Source organism: Schistocerca nitens, chromosome 4, assembly GCF_023898315.1.
Source record: "Schistocerca nitens isolate TAMUIC-IGC-003100 chromosome 4, iqSchNite1.1, whole genome shotgun sequence".
NCBI classification, from domain to species: domain Eukaryota; kingdom Metazoa; phylum Arthropoda; class Insecta; order Orthoptera; family Acrididae; genus Schistocerca; species Schistocerca nitens.
This window is the reverse complement of record NC_064617.1, coordinates 634,548,372-634,564,555: the sequence shown is the minus strand read 5'-3', so window position 1 is coordinate 634,564,555 and position 16,184 is coordinate 634,548,372. Positions and strand designations below refer to the sequence as shown.

Here is a 16,184-nt window from a genome sequence, read left to right as displayed (position 1 = left end):
AAAATTACAGACCACTATCCTTAACCTCAGTTTACTGCAGAATTCTTGTGCAGACCCTAAATTTGAAGACAGTGAATCTTCTTGGCAGAGAAAAGCTTCTAACCACAAATCAAGAGAGACTTAGAACCTATCATTCATGTGAAATGCAGCTTGCACTTTACTTGTATGACATCTGTGAACCATGGAAAGAAGGGAAATAGGCAGATTCCATTTTCCTAGAATTCTGTAAAGCACTTAACACAGTGCCATACTGTAGGTTGTCAATGAAGGTCCAAGCATACACAATAGATCCTTAGATATGTGAGTGGCCTGAAGACTTTTAAAGTGACAGAACCCAGTCCTGGACAGCAACCACCAGAAAGGGGGGAAAACAAAGGTTTCATCTGGAAGGCCCCAAGGAAGATTGATAAAACCACTCTTGTTCTCTATGTAAATAAATGATCTGACTGACAGGGTCAACAGCAATCTGTGACTGCTGATGACACTCCAATATGTGGGAAAAGTCATCCTTGAGAGGCTGTAGGAGCATAAAGGACGACTTTGACAGAATTTCGATTTGGCCTGATGAGTGGCATTTTGCTGTGAATGTTAAAAATGTAAGCCAATGCAGACGAGTATGTAAAACAATGCTTTAATGTTCAGATACAGTATCTGTAGTGTGCTGCTTGTCTGATTAAATAGCAGGCATAATATTGCAAACTGACATAAAACGAAGAAGCATATAAGGTTGGATGTAGAGAAGGCAAATGGTTAACTATGATTTTTTGGGAAAATTCTAGCAAGTGTAGATCATCTATAAGGACACCATGTACAAATCACCTGTACAAGCCATTCTGCAATACTGCTAGAGTGCTTGGGATCTCCACCAGGTTGATAAAAGGTAGACATCAACACAATTCCAATGCATGCTGCTCCATTTGTTATTGGCAGATTCAGTCAACATGCAAGTGTTACAGAAATGCTCCAAAGACTGAAGTGGATATGCCTTGAGGCAGTTTTTTGCAAAGCACTATTGGGAAACTTTGAAGAAATGGCATTTGCAACAGACTGCAGAACGATCCTACAGCTGTCTGCAACACACAACCCACATAAAGGCAGTGAGGTCAAGATAAATCAGGGCTCATAGGAAAGGATATGAAATGACTTGCAGTTGTAAAATGTACCCTCCAACATGCACTATATGGCTACTTAGGGAGTATGTATGTAAATGTAGATGTACAGTGTAGAAAGAACACCATGTGACGGTCATTCCATGGCAAATGGTTTTGAGATACTCACTTGACTATCATGTATTCTGATGAAATTTTGTGTGAATTTTCACACAAATTCCCAGTAAACTTTGGTAAAGTTTTACAATCACTATTTAATAATTGTGGAGATAAAGTCATTTATTTGACCCCAGAGTGTGCCCTTCAACAGTGAACGGTTGAGTTTTTGGTAAATTTGAGACGTATCATCTCAGGCAATTTTTTCTTAAAAGAAAAAAAAAACTATGCCATATTTTTGTGGTCTCTTAAACAAAATAATAATAAGACAGTGTCATGAGCAGTTTCCATAAGAATAATTTCAAGCAAAGTTGGAAAAAAAAGCCACTTGAAAAGAAAGTGAATTCTAGGTTTTTATATCTCCAGAAGTAACTACATAATGAACCAGACACTTTTTATTAATAACTTACCAAAATAAGGTGTCAGACACCCTGCTGCTTTTCAGTAGTTTACAAGTTGAGGACGAAGTTCAGTATTTTTTTAAAGTGCCAAAAATGGCATTTTTCGCCCACTTTTACAAAAAGACACTTTCTGTGAACTCGTTTAAAGCATTTTCATTAGAAAGAACACATTACAAGTCAACTGTAATCTTGGTTTTGCAATGTCAGCAAATAAGGCTCTAAAAAAATGTAACGAAATTCCAGTGCACATCTGACATCTTTCATTCTGTTTTACAATTATTTAGTACTATCTGGAAATGTAATATAAAAACTCCTGGTGAACAGCACGTGAGCTGGAGTTAGAGCAACAAGAGAAACAAAAACAGAGGGAATGTCCTTTGTCCCCACTCATTGTGATATATTTTTGCCAGTTGTTGTTCTGTTTTAAAAATGACATACCATCTAGTTTCTCTGCTGTAATAACTACAGAATCAAGCTAATTACAAGCTTCAAAATTTAACTGTGTGTTACCAAAGGACTGGAGATCTTGGTAATAAAACTGTTGCAGAATAGCTGCAACACAAACCCTGCAAACTACTATCAAGTTTTAGCTCATTACTGCATTGTTTATATCTAGCACAATCTGCCTGACACTTTTGGAAAAATATTTATGTTAATGATAATTTTGCATATATGCCTTTATTTTTAAATGCTATTGATATGCTAGTTTACTTCTGGTTTGATGTACAGCATATTCTGTGTTCACACAGTTTGCAGTTTATGTGGAACATAAGCATACTGATGAAAAATTTTGTAAATGTTTTGCTATGCTCAATAGTGGCCAAACCACTGACAATTTCTTTCAAAGTGAGGAAACCAACATCCCCCTCACCATAGGGACATGCCAAATAGTTGTGCAACAGGAGCCACGAATGAGTTTCTTGAGACAGGATCCTAAGCCTGATGAGAGTTTCTTCATACAGGATGCCAAACCTGATAAAGAGGACTTTTTACACAGGATCCCAAGCCTGATGATACATTTCTTTAAGTGACCCATTCCACAGCTACAAGAGATCCCTCTTAGACACCTGCACTTGTGTTTGCTCCAAGCTACTTATTTTTAGAGATTTCATTAATTTGCTACTGAATATCATGAGGAAAACTATGCTGATGGGCAGACTGTGTCCCTTATCATGCTGGAATAACTGCAATAATGCGCTGTTCTGTGCTTGCCACTCCTTGATGCCAATAAAATGAATTTGCTGGCCCATGTGGGTGCATGAAGGTTATTTAAGTGTCCTTCTGCTCAGAGGAAGTCTTGCAGGTGTTTCCAACACATCATCCTTTTTCATAAATGCATGCAGCATATTGCTATAGCTGGCGATCAGATGTTAATATACCTTCTCCACTAATTTCACTAATTATGGCCATAAAAGATAATACAACACTTGCAATTCTGTTGACCTGAATTATTGTTTCATCAGTTGGCAAAAAGTGATGATTTTCTCTAACTCCTGCTACAATATGCCCCTGTTTAAACCTCTCTTCTTGTGATGCTTTATTTTGTTCAATCTCGTTTTTGCTGATGAAAGTGAATTTAACATTATTAAATCTCGGTGGAGATGCAAAACCGATCTACAGGCATTAGACTGACTACTAAATGACAGAGGAAGTCATACTAACTGGCAGTTGCAAACCTGCACTCACTGCTCATCACTTTGTTGTACCTTCAGTCACATTGCAAAGTGACTTACTATGACATGCAGCTAAATAATTCCTAAAATTTCTTTTACAATTACAACAAACTGATAAAATTTTTGAAATGTTGTCATTTGGTGTTGGAGCCATTACTGAAATACCGGCTGCAGGATATCTGTGCAAACCATGTTTTTACATATTTGATCAGAAAAAAAGTAATAATAATAATAATAATAATAATAATAATAAAACCATGCGCTCTAAATATCATGTTCACTATAAATGTCATGTAGTAGACAGTCACTGACATTGCAGATATTCTAATTCCACATTCTGATTTTGGTGAAAATAGATGACAATTGAAGGATTGTTGCTTGACTATTTTCCCAGTGGAAACTTTGCATTGAATTCTGAATAATAAATGAATAATTTTTGGCAAAATCCATCATAATAATACACTCATCTTTCCTTAGTTCACATTTAAAGGCACTGAAAAGCAAACTTTGATGCCTGGTGATGTAATGATGACATGACAAACTCCAAATTTTCCCCCCTATTTTTTCAATAAATTCAGACACTGTCATTTGCTTCTTGTCCTGAGTGGTATGGGTCCAATGCCTATACACAATAACTGCATGTGACAGGCTCTATGAAAGAGCTGAATCTGCTGCATTCCAGCTGATATAACCGTTACACACCATTTTGGTCTAAGTTCACAAAATTTTGAAAACCCTATTTCTGGCCTATTTCAATTCCTGTAGCACACGTATATATGTTTCCAGTAAATTGTAAAGCAACAATATTTTTGGCATTTCTGTCTTTGTGTCCGAAAGTCTAATTGGCATACTATTCTTTTTCCAGGGCATTCTCTACCGACTTCTTAATCTTCAAAAATTTTGGCTTCTGCTACCGACTTCTGCTTATATTTGTCACCCAGGTTGATTTTCTGGAAGTGCTACAATGTGCTTCTTTGCTTTAAGCTTTCCAACACTTTACTATTCTTTCCTACACCACAAAAGATGTTTCTGATTCTCCGATTGTCTTGCTTGCAGGTGTCGTGGTTAAAATTTGCAGCTGTTCCTTATGATTGGATTCCTTAATCCTGCCCTTCAGTTCAGTCAGCAAATGTGCAGTCAGCACAATTTTCAAAATGATTACTTTTACTGGCATGAAGAATTTGATGATTTACACCCATAGCATCTGCAATTTGATTTCCAATTGCACTCTGTGATTTTAAATTTTCTTCTTCACACACAATATTATGAAAATATTGTTACATTCCATCGTGGATTTTACATTGTTTGCTTCTTCACACACAGATGTTTACTCCTGGTGATGACTGTTCATTTTATGGATGAAATACCATCTGATGATAAGTTACAGTTCAAATCTTCATCTGGTGAATTACCACTTCATTTGGTGAAAAGTCCTCATCAGACAGTGATGATGAAGCTGAAAACTGTCTCCAGATGTTTTAAATAAACAGCCTTGGAAGCTGGATAAAATTATCTGACTTGACTTAATGTTATGAATCAACTTATTCATCAGATAATTCAAAAATATTCAAAAAATCATCTTCACTAAAGTTGTTATACTATGCAACAATAAAAATGCAGATAGTTTGAACAAGGCTCCATAAGAATGAAACAAACAGAAATATAGCCAATTGTTAATTATTGATATGGTATTTTCTATAAACTGTGTACCTTGTGATAACTTCTGTGTGAAATTGTCAAATAGTTACAGGCAGTATATTTATTTAAAAGTGCTGGAATACAGACTTATTTTGAAACCCATAGGCATTTCACAGACTAAGTTCACATAAAACAAAATTGAATTTATCAAGTGTGATTAACTCCCATTATTAGAGGCACAAAAAAGAGAATGCCATCCTTTTTATTGGATTCTTTATACCCTTCCCATTTCACAGAACTGAACACTTTACAGATGTTTAAAATAAAAACAAAAGACTACTTTTTTTACAGTTCGTAAAATTTTTCTGAGCCAAATTCACTTCCTATTGATTAGGATTTCTGTTTTTACTTTTCTCAAACATTACTAAATAACTGTAAAACATATTAAACTGTCAGATTTAATTTGAGTATCAGCAGAATATGGGTGTATTTTTGCTGCGCAGGGACCTTTTCTTTGTTTTTACGCCATTATATGCTTGCATGAAAACAAAACCAAATCAAATTTTTTAAGTGGTTTCAAATAATGAAAATGGTTTCAAAGGGTTGCAGGAAACACTTTTGTGTAAAAGTGGGATAAAAATACCCATTTCTGATTTCTTTACAAAAATTTTCAATTTTGCCCTAAAATTGTAAACTCCTGGAAAGAAGTATGACAAATAAATTGTATATTCTAAGGTCTCATGCTGTAAAGTATTACACGCATAGTTTCAATTTTATCCTACAATTACTTCTGGAGATATAAAAGACTTAACTTCACATTTTTTCCAAGCAGCAATTTTTTGGCTGACTTTACATCATAATATGTACGTAGAGTGAAGCAGCGTGTGAAAATTTGTACTAAGGTTGGGAATCAAACCTGGGTCTCCTGTTTACTGGGCAGGAGCATTAGCCACCTTGCCACAGCAGTTCACACAACTGCACGGATTACCCTGGCATGCCTCCCTCCTTGATCCTGATTCTCACTGCCGCCCCACATTAGATGCCAGGGAGCTATTCCAGAACAGGGAGAGCCTTGCAATTCAGTTCACGTGTAAGGGGAGTTTAAAGTAAATTGGCTGTGAGAATTTGGATCGAGGAGGGAGGTGTGCCAGTTGTGCGAGCCGCTGTGCTAAGGTGACTTGGTGGCTTAATGACTTAACGCACCTGCCTAGTAAGCAGGAGACCCAGGTTTGATTCCTGGCCTTCGTACAAATTTTCACTTGCCGCTTAAGACTGTATACATAAAAACATATCTGTATGATAACCAGTAAAGTCTCTGAAACTGTGTCATCTCATTTGACTTACATCAAACTATCTATATGAAAATTGTTCAGTTTTTTTTAAAATTATTATTTGAATAAAGAATGTGTGTAAGTTGTACGTAATGGCCTAGTTTTGTTTCCTCCAAGGAAATATTGCCAAACATATTATGTTTCAAAGTTGTCAAAAACTCAGGGGTAAACTGTTGAGAGCTGCACTATGACAATATCTCTGCAAGTAAACTTTACCATTTAATTGGGAACATGCACATGTTCACACAAAATTTCATCAAAATCCGTGATGATCATAACGGAAATTTTTCCGAAATAAGACTACTTGGCATGGAATGGCCCATAATTCAATTTGTCAGTGATTTGGTATATTGTGAAATTTAGTACACAGAGCTGTTATCTCAGGCAGCAACAATGGCTCTAACACAACTGGGCTTTAAGTCAAACTGAATTTGGACATCGGATATGGATATGTCATTCAATGCTGTTTCAACTCCATGAAAGAATTCCTCAAATCATAGTGCCTGCCAAGTGGTGGCATACCTGTATCCTGGTAACCCATGACTAAATGTTTTCAGTGAGTGAGGTATCTGGTAAATGAGCTTGTCAGAATATCAGCCCAACACACTGTGTGTCAATGTAGGTCCAGTGCAGTACAGGGAATATGGAGTCTCACTGAGAGACCTTGATTGCAGGACACAGTCACTAGCCCTAAAGCATCAAAAATGTAATGGCTTTTATCCAAGTAACTGGATAAGTGAACCAGAGATTAGTGTGTTGTGTACACAACGGCAGCCCCTACCATCAGTCCATGCCGGCCCTCATGACAATTACAAATGAAATCTGCAGATGTTCATTCTCCCTGAGCCCTCACACACAAATACTGTGATGCTGTACGCAGAAATGGGAATCATCTGAAATGATAACATGATGCAAGCTCCTATGTTAAACATCGTCACTGAGCGCACCACTCTTGACACACCTCTTTTTAGTGTATCAAGAGAAGCCTCAAAATTGGTTGTTGTGCTGACAATCTGTGGTTCTCCAGACATTCTCAAACTTTCCATAGGGATACTTTTCTCGCTTGCAAATAACCCCATTTCCTGATTCAAAGTACATGATATAGCCATACCACCCTGCACGACCAAGGGAACAATACAGCTGTCATCTCAGGCATTAGCTGTGTGGGGCACTTGAGATCCTGCATCATGTTGAGTACAGCCCTCCAGAATCCACAAATTCCATATTCACGTGACATTCTTAGGATCGCAAACAACATTAGCAGCAGTTCTTTCCTTACTTAGAGAATGTAGGCAGCATCACTCCTACTTACTTTGTGCAGGTATTACATGCATGTAGTACACTTCATGCCATTTTGAAATTTGTTGCAAGCCATCTTCATAATGTTGTAATTTTAATGGCCAACAGTGGGTTTTTAGTTTGGGTGGCACTAAGAATTTTAAGGGCACACCAACATCTTCAGTTACCTTCATATTAACACTTTGGTGACCAAGCTCAAGTGCAACTCACGCCATGAAACTGTGCTCAAAAGACAAATTAAAGTGGCCCAGAGAACAGAGTTCCAGGGAACAAAGAAACACAGCTGAGGAAAGGAAATAGAGTATTAACCAGGCTACTGCAGATGCTGAAAGTTATCACATTCATCTCTTGGCACTTTTTGGTTCTGGTTAGCAAGTTGCTCAAGGAGGATTGAAGTGGGATTGCTGTAATTGCTGCAGTCTCATCTGAAATGTTCTGTTGCAGCTCTTTAAGACAATAAGTGTTGTTGTGATACATATTAGACTTGAGGATGCCTCACACAAAATAATTGCTCACTGACAGTTCAGTTGACCTGGATGGCCAGACTGACCACTCCTAACAATTCTGTCAGGCATGAAGACTGTGTAAACATGCTCCAAGGTTCAGCTGGCTGTACAGGCAGTTGCTAAATCCTGCTGGAAGTAACTGTAATTCTTTTTCTCCTCAGTTAATCCTGCCACAAATGGTTTCAAAATGTTGGCAATGTAATGTGCCGAAGCCAGCGTCTGATGAAAGAAGATGGGACCAATTATATGCTGTGCAGATGTTGCATCCCAAACCCCAACCTTCTGATCCTGCACTGCTGTTTTGGGGAAGATATGCAGATTCTCTGCTGCCCAGTACCTGTGATTCTGTGAGTTGACATAGCTCCTCTCATCAGACATAAAGAACAGATCCATGTGCAAGCCATTCATTGTTAGCTCAGTGAACAATTGCTCACAAAACTGGAGGTGCTGAGAGTATCTGCTACTTTTAATGCATGAACAACACTGACATTTGGTAGGTTGCATGTGAAGGTCCACGTGATATGCCAACCTCTTGCGACAAGTGTCGGGCTGATTTGGTAGGACTCTGAAGCATTTTCTGGTGAACTGCAGCCAATTTTCTGGTGAGAAGGCACGTTTTGCAATGTTTTTTGACTTGTTCAAAACAGATCCTCTCTGAAGCAATTTTCACACTAGCCACTGCATGGCACACTTTACTGGCACTTTTATACCATTAAACTTCGAAGCAATCAACTGCCCACACCATTTCCACGACTTTGTTGTCATGCAACTTTCCATAATGAGCACCCACTGCTCCACTGTGAGTACCATCACCCCTTTTGCACTGCTCCACTCACACTGACACAGTCCGCACTATGCTCTGAACCGGTGTGCACCACATGGCAGGCATACACGTGGTGTGCACATCATGGGGTGTTGTTATATGCGTACATTCATGTCCAATCGTATCAACTCATCCAGGCCACTTTTATTTGCCCAACCCTGCATATCTCAGGTTGCCATGTTTCACGATGCACCAGCCAACTATCATTCCAAAATGAGACTGGTTTATACAAGAGCAATGTATGGACATCTCGCTACCTGCTCCTTGACAGGTGTTGCCCTCTGTTGTCAGTTTATTACAGCATTATTTTAATAGAAGTAGAAGTGAATGTAACAGCTGATGCCATGACTACTGAGCCATTGTTTGCTTGCACTGTGGTGAGATTCTGTGTGTACCCTTAAGGTTTTGATGTTTTCTGCAATTCTGCTACAAATATATCATCTCTTGGGTGAATAAGAAATTTTTGAAACTCTAGAGGAAAAACTGAAGGATTCTCGACTGGCAGAAATATCTGAGTGGGAACAGTCTGAAGAAATTGGTGAAGGACTCTTCCAGAAAGGCATAACACTGTCTCAATAGTACCTAACTATCAGCAGTAGGCTTGTATGAAGACACTTTCCAGATAAAACTCATGCAAGTGAGATGAAGCAGAAAATAACACTGATTTGCAAGATTTGTACGAAGAAGATGAAACAATGTATTGCTGCAAGCAGGAAAGCAACAAGTTGGTTGGTCCATTTGGGGGAAGGTACCAAACAGCGAAGTCGTGTGCCCTTTCAAATGAACCATCCCGGCATTTGCCTGAAGCGATTTAGAGCAATCCTGGAAAACCTAAATCAGGATGGCCAGACACGGGTTTGAACCGTCTTCCTCCCGAATGCGAGTCCAGTGTGCTAACCACTGCACCACCTACTCAGTAGCAAGTTGGTACTGCCCCGATTGCAACATACTTCTCTGCACACTATAATATTTCAGACTTTTCCATACAAAAGCCAATTACATGTGAAACTGTTTGAAAACTCAGCTCACACTTTTTTTCCTTTAAGGATAGTTACATTTTCTGTCAGCATTATTGTAAAATTTGTTATCTGTCACAGAACTAAAATAAAAGTGAACGATAAACCTTGAGGCTTAATCTTTTTCAGAAAAAAGTTCGTCTTAAGATAATCCATGATTCCTACTGCTCACAATTTTTGATCTAATGTGTTGCTTAGTGTATGTTTACAAACGTGATAAACACATATACATAACAGATGCACAAGTTCTTTTGCATTTTATAACAGCCAAAAGGGCAGTCATTCAGACTCCACTTTCTTTTACAATTGTTTCAGAATATCTCGGCCAAAACTGGTGGGTGGCTTAGAACATAACTGTGAAGAGACAGTGCATTTACCTTAATACAAGTGCATATAATGATACGGTGTTGCTAAGATCAATAGGCACATTCAATTAGGATATATAGGGACTGATTCTTTAGCTTCTCCCAGCGTAATTCATGATGAAATAGTTCATGGTTCAATGGACAGATGTCAGCATTCAACAGGTGCAGTTTTTGAGCTTAGCAACCACACCGCCATCATAGCACAACTGATGTCAATATGGTCGCTTGCCATAACAGTGTGTCTGTTGGACATCGACGTCTGGCCCTTCACCCATGAGCTATTTTGTCAAAATTGTGACTGCTGCAGAATGGTGGTGGTGGTGGTGGTGGTGGTGGTGGTGGTTAGTGTTAAACGTCCCGTCGACAACGAGGTCATTAGAGACGGAGTGCAAGCTCGGGTTAGGGAAGGATTGGGAAGGAAATCGGCCATTCCCTTTCAAAGGAACCATCCCGGCATTTGCCTGAAACGATTTAGGGAAATCACGGAAAACCTAAATCAGGATGGCTGGAGACGGGATTGAACCGTCGTCCTCCCGAATGCGAGTCCAGTGTGCTAACCACTGCGCCACCTTGCTCGTGCTGACGAATGGCCTCTTGTTTCATCCCACAATGTATTTATCAAGTATTCTATTTAACTTCTGTCACTGGTTTCTTCATGCATTTACTACCCTCTTCACACAAATAATTGATCCCAGAGCTGAATTTCCACATCAAATTACAACGGCTCATTTTTTAGTAAATATATATGATGCAGAACGTCTTCATCAGTCTGGACAGGCAATGAGAAGTCACATTTGAAAAAGGAGAGAAGTAAGAATGTCAGTTAGGAAGAAGACTGTAACCGCCCACACTATTTTATTTCTCCTTAACTAGTTTCGGGCCTAGGCTCATGATGAGAAAAAATTTACTTTGTATATTAAGACATGTTGTCTCCAATCTAGCTCATGATTCAGCGTGTCACAAAACAATGATGCAGACCTCTAAATTGCAACATAGAAAGCACATTTTGCTCAAGATAAAAAGTTAAATTTGTACAAGAAATCCTCACTGCCATCTAATTTTACGTCAAAGCCAGGAATTAGTTTGACGATTGAAGAAATAAATTTTTCATTAATGACAATATTATGAACAGGATAGATTGCTACTTACCATATAGTGCAGATGCTGAGTTGCAGACAGGCACAACGAAAATATTGCCAAACAAGTAAGCTTTCGGTCAAAAGGCCTTCTTCTGAATTAGGAAAAAAAAACCCACCCACACCCACACCCACACCCACACCCACCCACACACACACACACACACACACACACACACACACACACATGACCACTGTCTATGGCTACTGAAGTGCTCGTGTGTGTGTGTGTGTGTGTGTGTGTGTGTGTGTGTGTGTGTTGCATTTCTGTGAACGTGTTTGTTTGTGCGTTCATGTGTATGTGTACGTGTACATGTGTTTCTTAATTCAGAAGGAGGTTTTTTGACCAAAAGCTTACTTGTTTTGCAGTCTGCGACTCATCATTTCCACTATATGGTGAGCAGCAATTTATCTGTTTCATAGTATTGCCATTATACTAGATTTTCCATTGTTTAAATTTTTCATTAAAATATTGTGACAGGTTGCAGTTTTCTTCCTCGCTGACATTTCTGGTAAAAGCTGTGATATGTTCCAGCCCTCATGAATAAAATAACAAGAAAGATTATTTTAACTCACCCACTAATTTCCTCGAACAGCGCTGTCCGCTCTTTGGGATTTTTCATTGCTATTGATTCCACAGCCCCTTGAAATACAAGAAAATTCTTGGCCTTTGCATTAATGCCTAGCTTTTCTAAATCAGCAAGATACACCTGGCTGCTAACAGACTGAAAAAGAGGTACAAGCTACAAGAACTATTGAAATTGATAAAAGAAATGGTGAGTTAATTAAAACATGCATTATCACAGTAAAAGTGGAAATCTCCATCACATTTTTAAATTTCTATTAAGTATGGCACAGTTATCCAATTACGGTAGTAATGCATAGACTAGAAACAATATAACTTAAAAAAAAATCTTAATTTTGTCAATTAATACTGAATATTTTTTTGAACATTCTCACACTATTGCATGCCCAAAACCCAAGCAGTTTCATTCCGAGTGATTTATGAGCTCATATCACAATGTCTAGCAAAATTTAATTTCAGTAAATGCACAGCACCTGAACACAATGGAAAGAGTAATACAGATTGGTTTTTATTCTGATACTTTGATCCCATCGTTCTTCACCTAGCAAAAAGTGTTTTGTGGTAATAACTGTTTGAAGGTCTAGCAACTCTTCCCATAAAGTTCAAATAACTGAAAATTAATCAGCAGTGTTTTCAATTCCTTATGCTTTGCAAAAAAATTAATTAACACACATATTTTAATACTTTCAAAAATTTAAGCATTTATATAAAACCATTGCCAAAGTTTTCATCTTGCAGCATTCACAAAACTGGTTAAGGTTTTGCTGCTGAATACCCACTTCTCCCAACCATACAATATTCCTTGAAACTACATGGACACATTATATTAAAGCTTTAAGTGTCAAACAAAAACTGAAACAGTCTGCTGACCCCACAAATAAAATTGAAGTGCAAATGATAACTCTATATAATACAAGGAGAGTGTGAAAACATTACATTTCTACTGTTTCCTCTTAAAATTATGTAACAAGTATTCATCACACACACACACACACACACACACACACACACACACACACAAACTAGAAGAAAGACTGAGATACTGTGGGCATGTAGGAAGGGGACAAAGCAGCACAATTCTGGAGCAATATATTAATAGATTAGTAAAGTTAGAAGACTTTAAAATACAAACAATGTTTCAAAAACAACCACCGACAGTGAAGCATGAAGCGCATGTACAGATTCTTTAAGGAATTTGCCATAATTGTTGTCAATGATAACATCTGTTTGAATTCTAGTAATGCATCCCACAAAGTTTAATGACTGAAAATTAATCAGCAGTGCTTTCAACTCCTTGTACATGATGTGCATAGAGATAAAAGAATCTGGAATTACAAGCAACTTAAGTCAGTCAACAAAGGGAAGAACACTGGACATGATGTGTCACCTCTTAAATTCTCCACTGTTTATTGTAAAGTATTGGAGCAATGTAGTGTCCAATGTGACTAGACAGGGGCACCAGTCATGCCATTTGTCATGAAGTCGAAGAGGGCAGATGTATAAAACTGCAGACAGGTATCGCTGCTATTACTGTGTTATAAAATTATGGAATGTGTTTTGTGCATCAGATGACTCTTTATGCTATGAATTACTTCTCTGTAGGGCTAACACCAATTTCAGATGAACCAGATACGCGAGTCCAGCTTGCTCTGTTCATGACACCAAAAAATTTCTAGACCGTGGGGATTGGGTCGACACCCTACATACCCACTTCAGGAGATGGCATCTAGTAAACTAAATATCAGACCAGATAAGGCATTGGATGGAAGACATTTTCACCAGCAGAACTATGAAAATTGGATAGTGGAAAACTGTTGACTGTAAAAAAACCCTCACCACTTTCTGGTTAAAAATTACAAGGTGTGATTGGGAAGTTTTAAGAATGGGCTTGTAATTGTACAATGATGGTACTTACATGCTAAAATAGTCCCCTTCTGACTGAACACACCGACTCCAAAGGTGTTTCCACTTTTGGAAACATTCCTGGAAATTTTTTTCCTGAAGTGTGTTAAGGACGCTCTCCTTATTTGCCTGGATGTCTTCAATCCAGTCAAATGGATTCCATTCAGTGAAAATTTCAGTTTAGGAAACAGGAAGAAGTCCACAGGGCCAAAATCAGGGGATATGGTGGTTGTGGAAGCACAGGTACTTTGAATTTGGTCAAAAATTCAATGATGGAGAAGGCACGATGAGCCGGAGCATTGTCATGGTGTAGAATCCAACTCCTGCCTTTCCACAATGCAGGCCCTTTCTTCCACACCTTTTCACGCAAACGCTTAAGGACATATTTGTAGTATTCCTGGTTAATTGTCTGTCCTCCTACGGCAAATTCACGTTGCATAATACCAGTAGAATCGAATAAAATCACCAACATTGTCTTCACCTTCGATCGACTTTGTCGTGCTTTCTTCGGGCGTGGTGAACCTGGAGTGTTCCCCTCCGAAGACTGCACTTTGGTTTCACGATCATATCCATATACCCATGATCTGTCACCAGTAATTACCAATTTAATAAATCTGGGTCATTTTTAGTCTGATTAATCAGTTTTTGACACACTCCAAGTCGGTATTGTCTCTGGTCACTTGACAACACTTCTGGAATGAATTTTGCGGGCACTTGACACATGTTCAGATCTTCAGTTAAAATTGCCTGAATTGCAGAGAAACTTAAAGGAAGTTCATCAGCCACCTACTTAATTGGAAGTCTACGATCAGAGCGCACTAAGTCACGAACTTTCATAACATTTTCATTCATTTTTGAGGTGGAAGGATGGCTGGACCGTGGTTCATCTTCAAATGACTCACGGCCATTTTTAAATTTGTTGAGCCAGACAAAAACATTTGACTGGCTCATACAATTATCTCCAAAAGCTATTTTTAATAACTCATAAGTCTCAGAAGCTGATTTCCCGGTTTTAAAACAAAATTTCACGCAAACTCGTTGCTCCATTTTTATGTCCATTTTCATGCAGACAGAATCCGGCAACGAGCACTAACAGACCTGCACTCAACCGGCTGCCACAATGAACTGAATAAATGAAACAATTTCCTGTCAGAGGGCATTCAAGGACAAGGCAATGACTCACTCCCTACCCACTGTGTACCTGCCCGCCAAACCAGTAAGCAGTAGCGGATCCATTCTTAAAACTTTCCAATCACACCTCGTATTCTACATCCTACATGGAAGTGCTGCTTGTGTGTATGGCAAGAGACAATCTTGGCTGCAGTGGTTGTTTCCCACAGAGACAAAGGAAAGGGAGGGAGTTCGGACACGCTCATGTGGAACATGTAGGTCATGTAAGGGATATGGCAAGCACACATACTGGGAAGCAAGTAGCATGGTATGGTGCACGACGAGGCTTTGCCGAGAAAATAACACACAGGGAAGTGTGGAGAATCTGGACAAAGAGAAAGAAATAAGGAAGGGAAGACAAAAGTAGGGCTAGAGTGTATTAGAGAAGAATTGGGGAGTGTGAGCATGACATGCAAACAGTTAAATGGAGAGGGAAAAGGAAATGAGTGATGTGGAGGACAAAGACTAGCACTGATTGAAACCATAAGGGTCGAAGGAAATTCACACCAGTGCAATTCAGATACACCTACTTGGTATGGGGAGGGGTGGTAGCTGTTCCCAGATGGTATGAGTTGTGAAGCGGCTGCTAAAGTACACCACATTATGTTTCACAACTGCAAGGTCCAGTTAGTTCTTTATGATATTTTGGTAGTGTCCATTCCTACAGATGAAGAGTTTCCTTTGAGGTCTGATCCACATAGAAATCTACACAGTGGTTTCAGTGATGATGCGGTTATACTGGTAACTGGTGGATGTTCAGGATTTGTTTTGTATCTGAGACTTGGGTAGATCTGCACCAACAGGGATTGGGGTTGGGAGCAGGAAAGCATATAGATGAACAAGGTCATTGTGTGGATTTGAGGTTGTAGAAAATTGCTTTGAAATGGGGTGCACAATGAAAATTACTTGTAAGGTTGGTGGAGAAGACGTTTCATTATACCCGTCCTGCGTGGCTTTGAGGAGGATAGGTGGTGGTGGTGGTGGTTAGTGTTTAACGTCCCGTCGACAACGAGGCCATTAGAGACGGAGCGCAAGCTCGGGTTAGGGAATGATTGGGAAGGAAATCGGCCGTG

At 38.9% G+C, this 16,184-nt stretch overlaps 1 protein-coding gene across 2 annotated transcripts in view; it reads right to left on the bottom strand.

The window, feature by feature from the left end:
- Positions 1 to 16,184, bottom strand: part of LOC126251397 (structural maintenance of chromosomes protein 1A) — a 191,919-nt gene that overhangs the window by 151,522 nt on the left and 24,213 nt on the right. For both annotated transcript variants that reach the window (XM_049951796.1, XM_049951797.1), the window contains exon 4: positions 12,030 to 12,178. In XM_049951796.1, the coding sequence (XP_049807753.1) occupies positions 12,030 to 12,178 (149 nt within the window). The remainder of the gene's footprint in view (positions 1 to 12,029; positions 12,179 to 16,184) is intronic.